At 38.2% G+C, this 12,939-nt stretch overlaps 1 protein-coding gene across 2 annotated transcripts; it reads left to right on the plus strand.

The window, feature by feature from the left end:
• Positions 1–528: 528 nt before the first annotated feature.
• Positions 529–12,086, plus strand: LOC106587093 (uncharacterized). Of its 2 annotated transcripts, none has more exons than XM_045708678.2 (4): positions 529–643; positions 2,459–3,286; positions 9,528–9,701; positions 9,842–12,086. In XM_045708678.2, exons 2-4 carry the CDS (start codon positions 2,482–2,484, stop codon positions 9,961–9,963), a joined length of 1,101 nt encoding a protein of 366 aa, XP_045564634.1. In that variant the 5' UTR covers positions 529–643; positions 2,459–2,481; the 3' UTR covers positions 9,964–12,086. The 2 variants fall into 2 exon arrangements, with proteins under 2 accessions (XP_045564634.1, XP_014030528.1); XM_014175053.3 differs by having other exon boundaries at positions 556–643; positions 2,464–3,286.
• Positions 12,087–12,939: the final 853 nt, after the last annotated feature.

Genomic DNA, 12,939 nt, shown 5'->3' on the forward strand with positions numbered 1-12,939 from the left:
ATTATTTTACTGCTGCTCTTTAATTACTTGTTACTTTTATTTCTTATTCTTACTCATATTTTTTTTTATACTGCATTGTTGGTTAGGGGCTCGTAAGTAAGCATTTCACTGTAATGTCGACACCTGTTGTATGCGGCGCATTTGACTAACATTTGATTTGATTTGATGAACGTTGTACTGCCCTTTTGTTGCCATGACGACAGAAGCCATTCCACAATCACAAGGGAGGAATGTTCCCGAGGACCTGGGGGCGGATGCTCCGCCCAAAGGGGGAATTCAGGTGCTGCACACCTGGAAACCAAACTGAACTGAAATAAACTGATGTGCAGTGTACATCTCAGGAACACAAAAGATAAGCCGTAAAACATGTCTAAATAACCTTAGTTACCCTATAGCCAATTCCAATTCCATATTACCATTTAGGGATTGTCTGGATGTCAGGGTGTGTTTGTGTCAGGTGTAAAATCAGGTAGAACAGGTTCCTGGTTGTTCTGATCTGAATACCCTGCACTGCCCTGCCCTGCCCTCCCCCTTCCCTAGCCTATTGTTCCCTCTCTCTCATACGCTGGCTGTTTCACTGAGCGATCTCACTGCATTCCGCACACCTGTTAGCTGTAACCACCTGACCAAGCACCAGAAAAAGGTACGTGGTGATCGTGATTTTAGTCATGTAGAGCTATTTCACAATTTCTTCTGTATGGGAGATGTATGGTAGACGTTGAATTGTGTGACACTTATATGTGTTTGGTATTTTTGTAAGGTTACAGACTTACAGTTTGATTAGGAAAATGATAACGCCACCAAAATGAATGAGGAAAATCCGTCCGATTGCAAATGCCATACCACTTTCAAATGAAACAGAATGATCATATTGAGGTGTTGGTGGGTTAAAGTTGTACTTAGTAGTTGTCCACCAGTCAGGCAAACCAATGTACATGTGTCATCTCTTCCAGACTATTGTTTTATTAATGCAGATTAAAGTAATTGTCAAGTGTATATGGGTTTTTTGCATAATTTGCTGAGGGGACTCAAATGGTGTCAACCCAACTTTATTCTTACCAAACCAAATATGTAAAGTTGGAAGAGCACACAAACCTAACACAAAGATACTCAGAGTGATTGAAAGAGGATAACATTTCGGCAAAAAGATGGTCTACAATAACTGAGTTAATCATGACACTTTCTCTATGTTTAAATGTAAATAAAATAAAGTAAGATAAGTAGTCCCAACAGACAGAATACATTATTTCAGATATGTTATTATTTCTATCATGCTATCAAAACCTAATCAACACTTGGCTTTAAGGATATTTCTGAAGAGGAAATGCTAGGTAGACATTCATGTGTGTTTTGACAACGCTGCTGAATGTGTATTTAGTATGCCAACAGGCAATATCGCTGTTCATCCCAGACTGACTCAACTAAAGTACATGGGAGTCTCCCCATAGTTACACCCTGAATGATTATTGCATTGGTATTCATTTAGTCTATTGTCCCCAAAACTGAGTTGGCAGACTCTCTATAATACAAGTTCTGTGAGATTTGATTAGAAAAACATTTGCTTCTATTCAGGGGAAATAATTGTCCTCCTGACCCTGAGTCAGCCTTATCAAAATGTAGATCAATGTCACTGCTGTCGTAGGAAGGAGCGGACCAAAGTGCAGCGTGTGTGTCGTTCCACATTTTTATTTTCACTGTGAAACTATGCAATACATACACAATAAACTGAACGAACAAAAACAACAAACCGTGACGCAGAGTTGAAACATACACTAACTCAAAAACAATTTCCCACAAACCCAGGTGGGAAAAACACCTACTTAAGTATGATCTCCAATTAGAGACAACGATGACCAGCTGCCTCTAATTGGAGATCGTCCCAAACAAAACCCAACATAGAAATACAAAACTAGAACATAACAACATAGAAAAACTAAACTAGAAAACCCCCTGTCACGCCCTGACCTACTCTACCATAGAAAATAACAGCTTTCTATGGTCAGGACGTGACAATCAAAGCTAAACTGATAGCATCAACACTTTATCTCCTGGATTGGTATGAATAGATTATAATTATATTAAAAGATAACAATAAAGTCAAATCAATCTATCACCCATAGAGAGCTTGCTTTTTTTGTAGTATAGGGTGAGCAATTGTTTCAGAACATGGAGAATATGAAATACTATGTGGGAACCTTAGGAATTCATAAAGTCCTTATCTGGCCTTTATCAGTTTAACTATTCATACATTTCTTTAATTGTTGGTGACTGGTTGCTTAAGAAAAATTATTTACATTACTGTATATTCTCTGTTTATAATCAATAGTGGCCTGCAGACCATGGGACATTCGAGCCAAAATGGGATAATTAAGAAAATAGATTTGACATTTGTGGAGAACCAACCTTGACTCAATGTATCTAACAACAATTTTTTGTTAACATGTTGATTGTTGTTCAGAACAGGAACGAGAGAGACAGGATATGGACCTTTACGCAATCATCAGTGCTGTTTTGCTTCTGCAACTGCAAGGTATTCATGTGGCCTTGCTCCAGGCACCAACAGACTCTCCAGGACGGACGATTGATCAAAGTTGGCCTCGTCAATTGGTCAAAACCAAGCAAAACAAGACGTCACAAGCTCAGTTCAATGACATTGCTGATATGACTCTGGAGGGTACTGAGTCAACAGATGACTCTGCTGGGGTATTCGCAAACGGCTCCATGTCATTTAATGGGGACCAGGTCAACATCCAGGACACAAATGAGACTTCAGGTGGTGTGACAATTGGCACCACAATGCCACCAGGGTTGCCAGATGCTACAGTAGAGGAACCTCCAGAAACCACTGTTGCACCAGAACCCCCAGTGAGTGTCGCCTTAAACTCAAGCCAAGTTTCCAATGCAACCGGAGAGGACAGTAGATTCCAAACTACCACCACTACTGCAATCACAGAAAATTCAAATGGCTCTAATTCCATGTCCAATTACACTGAATTAAACGAGACTACCACAGCTCCAGACACCAATAGCACAGAACAGACTGGTCCAGATCCTGATGCTGAGAACAGGGTAACCAACAGTACAGAGGACTTCCATAATGTAACGACTGCAGTACCGGAGCCATCCAGTGAACCATCCACAGCTTCCCCCTCCACAAAGCTTCCCTTGGACTCCCCTGGGACTACAACTGCCAAAATCATCCCAGAAACTACAACAACCACAGGTGCCAGCACAATAACAGCCACGATGGAATCTGGTGCCGCTTCAGGAAGCAACTCTGCGAGAGGTGAGGAGACAGTGTTCCACTGTCTAAGTATCTGGTAAACTCTTTGTCTCGAGGGAACTGCTGTGTGCGCCTATAACCTACTTACTTGCTTGCTTGTTCAAGTGAGCCTGTAACAACTTTTAGGGAGATACCAAGAGATCACAACAATTAAAATTTGGGTGTGTTTACTTCATTTAACCATTGTGATATTGTTTTAAATGTTTTAGGAGAGGCATTAATGAATGAGTCAGCAACCAGACAGAGCAGTCACAATTTACAAATAGCCACTGAGTATGAGATTTGAACATAGGAGGGACCTAGTTATAGAGTAACACAATACCCAACAACACTCAAAGGGCACTTATGTTATATCATCGTCTTTTTTACACAACGCTTTCTTTCCAGTCTCTCCCTGACCCACATTTGACGGATCTCTTTTCTTTTTTGTTACTTGTAAAAAAAAAAGTCAAAACACAAACTCCCCTTCTGTAACCGGCTGGGTAGGGTAGAGTTTCAGAAAATATTTGCATGCCCACAGTGAGTGGAGGCTTCCATTACAAACACCTTCTTCAGGGGACAAAAGACCCCTATGTTAGCGTGGCTACAGGAAGGAGGGGGTCAGTAGCTGAGGTTCGTTGCTGCCATACAGGGCGTGAGAGTACTGCTTTCCAGTTTCTAACATACTAAACAAGGGTTTATTTGAGTGGGTGATTCATTAAAGGAGGATATCCCAAATTTTGATAGGTTATAAATGATGTACGAATAGTTCCTCTTGTAATTCAAACTCAATTACATCCTTTTCAAACACTTACACATTATTTGCCAGGTCCAGTCGTGGATTTGAATATGTAGTAACTACATCTATCAAACTATAAATTCTTGGAAATGGGTACCGAAAAACAGTGTTACCTTTGAGAAGACCTCATCATACATAGACCATGGTGATTGCCTACGGAGCTGTGAAGGGAACGGCACCTCCATACATTCAGCCTCTGATCAGGCCCTACACCCAAACAAGGGCACTGCGTTCATCCACCTCTGGCCTGCTGGCCCCCCTACCTCTGAGGAAGCACAGTTCCCGCTCAGCCCAGTCAAAACTGTTCGCTGCTCTGGCACCCCAATGGTGGAACAAGCTCCCTCACGACGCCAGGACAGCGGAGTCAATCACCACCTTCCGGAGACACCTGAAACCCCACCTCTTTAAGGAATACCTAGGATAGGATAAAGTAATCCTTCTAACCCCCCCCCCCCCCCCCTTAAAATATTTAGATGCACTATTGTAAAGTGGTTGTTCCACTGGATATCATAAGGTGAATGCACCAATTTGTAAGTCGCTCTGGATAAGAGCGTCTACTAAATGACTTAAATGTAAATGTAATACATTTCAGCCAGTGATTTGTTTAGACTGTGGCTGGTTTGACCCATTTGTTTACCACATTTGCATGAACCTTAACATATTTTCCATGGACAGTACAGCTTATTAGTTATGCATCACAGTCTTTTTATGCAATGTTTATTAATCTATTGACAACCCATAATGGCTAATTACCTTTCCTTTAGGGAACATGGAGTGAAAAGGTGTAGAGTTTCACACAACCATGTCACACAAAAGTAGACAATATCTGGACCTAGATCATATTTTCTCTATTCATGGATTGACCCTCCGTCACTTGGTAGCATCACGCCATTGTTACACTAAACATAAAAGGTTCCTGGAGGATCCTTTAGGGGTTCTTCAAATTGATTAATTAACCCCTAAATTATTTGAAGAACCCTTTAAAATGACTCTGGTGTGTTGATGTTGGTGTCCTCTGTAGGTTATCCATAGCCAGAATGATCAAACAGGTTTCCTGTTATATTCATCAGAGGTGTAGGGAGGGTGAAGTTTGTGAATACCAAAAACATATATAATTCTACAGATGATTAACAAAACATACCTTGGTTTTTGTGGTAAATGTGAATGAAAACGGTTCACCTTTGACAAAGGTTTTCATACACGTACCTTGTCCATAATGTAGAGAGAGGGCTCTGGGATCTTTATTGAAGAGGTAAAGGATGAGGAAGATGGCTGTTGTGACTGTCCTATAATGTTTTAGAGAAACCATGAATTAAAATTTAAATTGTAGATGATACATGTGATCTGCATAACATTATGAGGCAAACCACTACTAATTGTATACACAACAACAAACACAAATAACTACGCAGTTCAGTCATGCCCAATGCTGCTATATCCTTTAACATATTCTTACCTCTTTGTTGATTGATATCCATTGAATTGTGTCCATTTTCTGTCTTAGAAAGAATTGTAAAAAGGGACAAAGTGGCAAGCAGCCATTTGCACAATTATGAAAGATAGACAGTATAATCATAAAATAATATAAATTTAGATCATACTAGGGATAAACCTTACCTTAAATTGAGGAGATCTTTCAATTTTTCAGTTAAATGCCTGCACCTGCTGTCATCTCAAATTCAATTCCAAATGTTTCAGTTGGGTAGTTAGGTTCCTGCAAGAACCCCCAACAACTAAAGCGGTTCCTCTATGAACCCAACCTCCTATGTGGTTCTTGGAAGAACCTTTTTGTTGGCATTTTTCAGTGGCAAGAACCATAAGGTTCTTTGATGAACTTTGAGGATCTTAGAAGAACCCTTGATGAACCACTCATTTTTTTAGTCTACATTCTAAAAAGACCTCAGTCATAGTGGCCCCCAAAAGTCAAATGGTGCCCAGTCATTCCAAACGGTGACTGTTTAGTCTAAATTACACTACATTCTTAGAAAAAAAGGTGCTATCTAGAACCTAAAAGGATTATTCGGCTGTCCGCATAGGAGAACCCTTTGAAGAATCCCTTTTGGTTCCAGGTATAAGTCTTTTGGGTTCCATGTAAAACCCTTGCCACAGAGGGTTCTACCTGGAACCAAAACGGGTTCTTCAACACAACGTGTTCTTATTTTGTTCTTATTTTCTTATTTCAAAATTGTGTAGTTCAGTCCTTGAGCTGTTCTTTTCTATTGATGTTCTGTATTATGTCATGTTTTGTGTGAACACCGTTAAGAGGAGCTGCTACTTCAGCAACAGCTAATCGGGATCCTAATAAAATACCAAAAAATACCAAATACCAAATTTACTTTAGACAGATGGCAATGTTGCCATTAGCTAGCAGTTCATAAAAAATACCTAGCAATTCTAGAGTTAGCTAGATAAAATCGGATGCTCTCTCCACAATCTTAGCTAGCTAGCTAATGTAATACTACATCTAATGTTAATCTGACGACATCACAATGATGACAAAAGGTTTTCCTACTAATTATTTGCCTCCTTTAGAAATGTCAATGTTTTTCCAAGCAACTATAATGCACTTCTTCATCAGTGCCAATCGACATTGCATTTAGTCGGGAGTCAGGCTTAAACATCCAAAACAATATTTTGACGAAACGTGTGACACATGAATATAATTACCCCACTTTATTCTAATGTAAATGCAGGGTGTGCTCCTTTTTATAAAATCAAAGGTGTTGTGAGAAAATAGAAACGCAAGTAAGGTTAACAAGCTTGGTCTTCAGATAAGATGTCAGGGAAGTAAACATTTGAATTTCCAAATGTGATGACTGAGATTATGAAAGCTTATTCGAAGAGGGGAAACTGTTGTTCATAGTAAACATGTTGTTAATCTTATTAACATATTGACTAGTCTGGTACTTTTCATTTAGTTGTATAAAGTTGTATCAAAACTGCCCTTGGAATAGTTAGATCTCATCTTCGCATACCACAAACCACATTATGCCCAAGGAGACAGTAGTTTTATGGTAATCAGGTTTCCATGGGTAACACAAACAATCCATAGTCCTCTTTGCTTTATCTTTTCGTGGCATTTTTATCAATAAAAGTCACAAAATTAATGAGTACAACCTGGGTGCTGGATCCAAGGCATAAGGAACTGAATTTTTATCATTACATTAGCAGAACTAGCACAGCCTGTAACTGCATTTCAGCCATAATGCTTTTCCTCTAACGGGGTTGGTTAACGTAATTCAATCAGGGATTCAGGGAGAGCATCATTTAATAAATCATGTTGGTCAAATGTTTTACATACAGTGCCTTCAGAAAGTATTCACACACCTTCACTTTTTTACATATTTTGTTATGTTGCAAAGTGCGATAAAAATGTATTTAATTGTCAATTTAGTCAACAATCCACACACAATACTCAAGGCGGAAGAAAAATTTGATAAAAAAATATATATATGCAATATATATATGCAAAATGAAACACTAGTTCAACCCCCCTGATTCAATTCGTATTAGAATCACCTTTGGCAATGACAGCTGTGAGTCTTTCTGGATAAGTCTCTAAGAGCTTTGCACACCTGGATTGTAAAATTCTTCAAGCTCTGTCAAATTGATTGTTGATCATTGCTAGACTGCTGTTTTCAAGTCTTGTCATAGATATTTTTAAGCCGATTTAAGTCAAAACTGTAATCAGGCCACTCAGAAAAAATGACATGTCATCTTGGTAAGCAACTCCAGTGTTTTGGCCTTGTGTTTTAGGTTATTGTCCTGCTGAAAGGTGAATGTGTCTCCCAGTGTCTGGTGGAAAGCAGACTGAAACAGGTTTCCTCTAGGATTTTGTCTGCGTTTAGCTCTATTCCATTTATTTGTATCCTAAATAACTCCCTAGTCCTTGCCGATGACAAGCATACCAATAAAATGATGCAGCCACTACCATGCTTGAAAATATGAAGAGTGGTACTCAGTGATGTGTTATGTTGGATTTGCCCCAAACATAATGCTTTGTATTCAGGACAAAAGTTCATTTCTTTACCACATTTTTAGCAGTATTACTTTAGTGCCTTATTGGAAACATGTTTTGGAATATTTTTTATTCTGCACAGGCTTCCTTCTTCTTGCTTTGTGATTTAAGTTAGTATTGTGGAGTAACTACACTGAACAAAAATATAAATGCAAAATGCAGCAATTTCTTAATTAGGCTTGCCATAACAGAGGTTGAATATTGACTCAAGACATTTCAGCTTTAAATTAGTTATTAATTTGTTAAAAAAAATAAAAAAACTAAATTTCACTTTGACATTATGGGTATTGTGTGTAGATCAGTGAATCAAAATCTCAATTTAATCCAATTTAAATTCAGGCTGTAAGAGAACAAAATGTGGAAAAAGTCAAGGGGTGTGAATACTTTCTGAAAGTACTGTATCCCTTCCGTGGTAATTTCACAATTACATGAAATGACAATGAAATACTGATACACTTTACACTTCATTTGAATGACATTGGTTAATTATTGGTTTCACTAATTGGTTCAACATGATTAAATAGATTGTAACGTTTATCGTTATGGGTAGACCAAGGCAAAACAATAAACAACACAATGAACGAAAAGTCTTGCAGGCTTCTAACAGCTATACAAAAACAAAATCCCACAACTGAAGGTGGGAAAAAGGGCTGCCTAAGTATGATTCCCAATCAGAGACAATGATAGACAGCTGCCTCTGATTAGGAACCATACTCGGCCAAACACAAAGAAATAGAAAATATAGAATAGAACATAGAAATAAAAAATCTAGAATGCCCACCCAAATCACACCCTGACCTAACCAAAATAGAGAAATAAAAGGGCTCTCTATGGTCATGGCGTGACATAGATGGAAAACCTTTACTGAATTGCAATAAAACCTGTTATTTTCACGCATGGTTTTTGCACTGATTGTGGTGGCGTAATTACATGGCTGGGAAATAGTACTGTTTATTGAGTTGAGACTACTCATGTAAAAGGGTGCTCTATATCCTTTCTTACATTTATTTTTAAACACATTTTGCCCTCAATTATAGGAAGAATGGTACTTTATTTGGATAGTCACAAGTAGATGGTTTGTACTGTATATGGTTTGTCGATGTTCAACAACTGTCAACAACATTTCATCTTACTATCCACTAACCCTAACCTTAACTCTTACCCTAACCCTTATTATAAACCTATCCCTAACCCTAAACGTAACCTTCGGAAGTATTTGCTTATCAACAGACACTTTGTTGATAGTATGACCATCTGTATATAATATACAGTATATGGAATTATCCAAATAAAGTGTAACTGGAAGAATATTTTGAAATACAGAAATATATCATCCCAGACAACATTTATTGCACCATATATTAGAATTGCACCAATATTAGAATGTTGTATTTGCAATGTATTTCCCTATTTTTCATGTATTCTTTTTGATAAATGTATTTTTAAAGGCTTGGCCTCAGATGCAGTGCAGAACAAGAAGAGGAGTGAGGCATGGGCTGCCGTCCTGGGCATAGGAGTGGCAGTGTGCTTCGTGGCGATGGTGGTCTATGTCATCCTGAGAAGGAGAGGCCAACGGGATTTCACACACAGGAAGCTTGTTGAGGAAATCCCCTCAGACCCAGGTAGGAAGTTCCCTTGGAGATATTTCCCTTTTAGGATTTCCTGGCATATTTTCTATCTGATAGGACTGGAACAATAATAGGAAAGCACCTGTTATCCTATCGGCCATGCAAAATTTCACATCTCTGTTTCTCACTCCTAGTTCTACAACTGAACAACACTGAGCCTGTGGACTTGAAATATGATGGTTCTGCCTACTACAATCGTGGACTCCAAATGGACAATATCCAAATGGACCACCTTCCACAAGGACATCAAAATTGAAAAGAACTCCAAGACTAACCTTAAACACTTTAAAGAAGACTTTCATATACAAAATACTTAATGAGACATACGCATTAACATGCATAAGTCTCTATAGCAGGAATGTCAAGTCATGGATTTACTGCACCCTAATGTATTGGTTATGTGGGCTTATAGCCAAATTAGGGGTGTCATTTTTTTGTAAATTTTTCCAAATTCCAGGAAACTTTGAGAATTTGTAAATGTGCTAGGAATTTATTATTATTTTGGAACATTTGAATTATATGTTTATATGTTTTTATTTCTAAAATAACATTGGTTTGGAAGGAAAGTTTTTTACATTTTCTGGAAATATTCCCATTCTTTGTTATGCCTACGATGAATACTACCTTTACATAACTTAGACTTCCACATAATTATCACATTATCTCAATGGGAGAAAACGTCATGCATGGATCTCAATTTAGGATTATAGAAACTTCAGCACAGTCTATTATAGAAGTAGTAAAAGCCAAAAATGAAGTCTTAATTGTCTGCTATATTTCCAAGATGGTTCGACAAAGGTAACTAAACATTTCTTAGACATGAAGACCTACACTCAAATAAGGTTATTTTTGTACCTTATTCTAAATGACAATTTAGCTACAGGTCAAGTCAATATAAACATAAATGTTTGATTTTTATTTAACCTTTATTTAACCTTTATTTAACTAGGCAAGTCAGTTACGAACCAATTCTTATTTACAATGACGGCCTACTCCGGCCAAACCCTTCCCTAACCCCAACAACGCTGGGCCAATTGTGCGCCGCCCTATGGGACTCCCGATCACGGCTGGTTGTGACACAGCCCGGGATTGAACCAGTGTCATACTGTAGTATCGCTTTTTTTTTATCAACCCAAATTAGAAGTTATTATTATACTGTACCTCTGTCTATTACTTCCTCACTCAAGACGCTTATATGTAAAGAGCAATTGCCACAGCCATTTTGTTTAATGGCTGACTAGCAGAGTCAGGGTTGGAAGACCTTTTGAGTAATCAAGAAACCTTTGTCACTTAAAGATGGAATCCTTAATTGAAACAATGACAAAGCACTCACTCCGCCGTTGTTTATGGAGAAATGTAACCACGATCAAATTCAAATTGAGAGCTATTGTTGCAAGGAGTGACCATCCGTGATATCAAAATGACAGTTTCTACCATGTTTTGAGGCTAAACAGTGTTGGTTTACGTTTACTTTGTTACAAACATTGGACTATAAGAAGTTTATGTTCTGGGTTCTGATGGGGTAAGACAGTTGAACTAAGCTCTTGAGGCATTTATAACATATATACATCAAGAATCATGTCCATATTTATTGGCACCCTTGATAAAGATGAGCAAAAAAGACTATAAAATAAACATATCAAATACTGAGCTATATTGCATAACAAAATGGGGAAATTAGATTATTTTATACTAATACAATTGCTCAGAGAAAGAGATTTTGTTTAAAAAGTAATACAAATAAATCTAAAAAAGATAGCAGGGCAGCAGGTAGCCTAGTGGTTAAGAGTCTTGGACCAAAAACCGAAAGGTCGTTGGTTTGAATCTCTGAGCCAACTAGGTAAAAAAAGTGTTGATCTACCCTTGAGCAAGGCACTTAACCCTTACAGCTCCTATAAGTCGCTCTGGATAAAGTGTCTACTAAATAACTAAAATATAGATAGGGGTCAAAATTATTGGCACCCCTGCTTTCAAAACTCTAGCACCCTCCCCCTACAAGTAAAATTACATCCTTTTTCTCAGTGGTGTAAAGTACTTAAGTAAAAAATACCTTAAAGTACTACAATTTTGGGGGGTATCTGTACTTTACTATTTATATTTTTTGACTACTTTTACTTTTACTTCACTATATTCCAAAATAAAATAATGTACTTTTTACTCCATACATTTTCCCTGACACCCAAAAGTACTTGTTACATTTTGAATGCTTAGCAGTACATGAAAATGGTCCAATACACACACTTATCAAGAGAACATGCCTGGTCATACTGTCTGTGATCTGACGTACTCACTAAACACAAATGCTTGGTTTGTAAATTATGTTGGAGTGTTGGAGTGTGCCCCTGGCTGTCCGTAAATAAAAGACAAAATTAAATTGTGCCATAAGGTTTGCTTAATATAAGGAATTTGAAATGATTTTTACTTTTACTTTTTAACAATTACATTTAGTTTCGATACTTAAGTATATTTAAAACCAAATACTTTAAGACTTTTACTGGGTGACTCACTAATACTTGAGTCATTTTCTGTGAAGGTATCTTTACTTTTACTGAAGTACGACAATTGGGTACATTTTCCACCACTGCTTTTTCTAAAATGTTTAATGAGATTGGAGAACACATTGGGACGGATCCAGGGCCGGCCCTCTCATTAGGCAGGATTAGGAGGCCACCTATGGTGGAAGATTAATGAGGGCGGCATTTTCTGAGCTAAACTGACCAAGACGCACCTCCAACAACACATAAAACCTCATATATACTGAACAAAAATCTAAATGCAACATGCGACAACAATTTTACTGGGTTACAGTTCATATAAAGAAATCAGTCAATTAAAATAAATTAATTTGGCCCTAATCTATGGATTTCAAATGACTTGGCAGGGGCACATCCATGGGTGGGCCTGGGAAGGCATAGGCCCACCCACTGTGGAGCCAGGCCCCCAGCCAATCAGAATATGTTTTTCCCCACAAAATATCTTTATTACAGACAGAAATACTCCTCAGTTTCATCAATTGTCCAATTGCCCGGGTGGCTGGCCTCAGATGATCACGCAGGTGAAGAAGCCAGATGTGGAGGTCCTGGGCTGGCGTTGTTAAACTTGGTCTGCGGTTGTGAGGCCAGTTGGGCGTACTGCCAAATTCTCTAAAATGACGTTGGAGGCGGCTTATTGTAGAGAAAGTAACATTCAATTCTCTGGCAACAGCTCTGGTGGACATTCCTGTAGTCAGCAT

Source organism: Salmo salar, chromosome 26 (assembly GCF_965601325.2).
Source record: "Salmo salar chromosome 26, fSalSal1, whole genome shotgun sequence".
NCBI classification, from domain to species: Eukaryota; Metazoa; Chordata; class Actinopteri; order Salmoniformes; family Salmonidae; genus Salmo; species Salmo salar.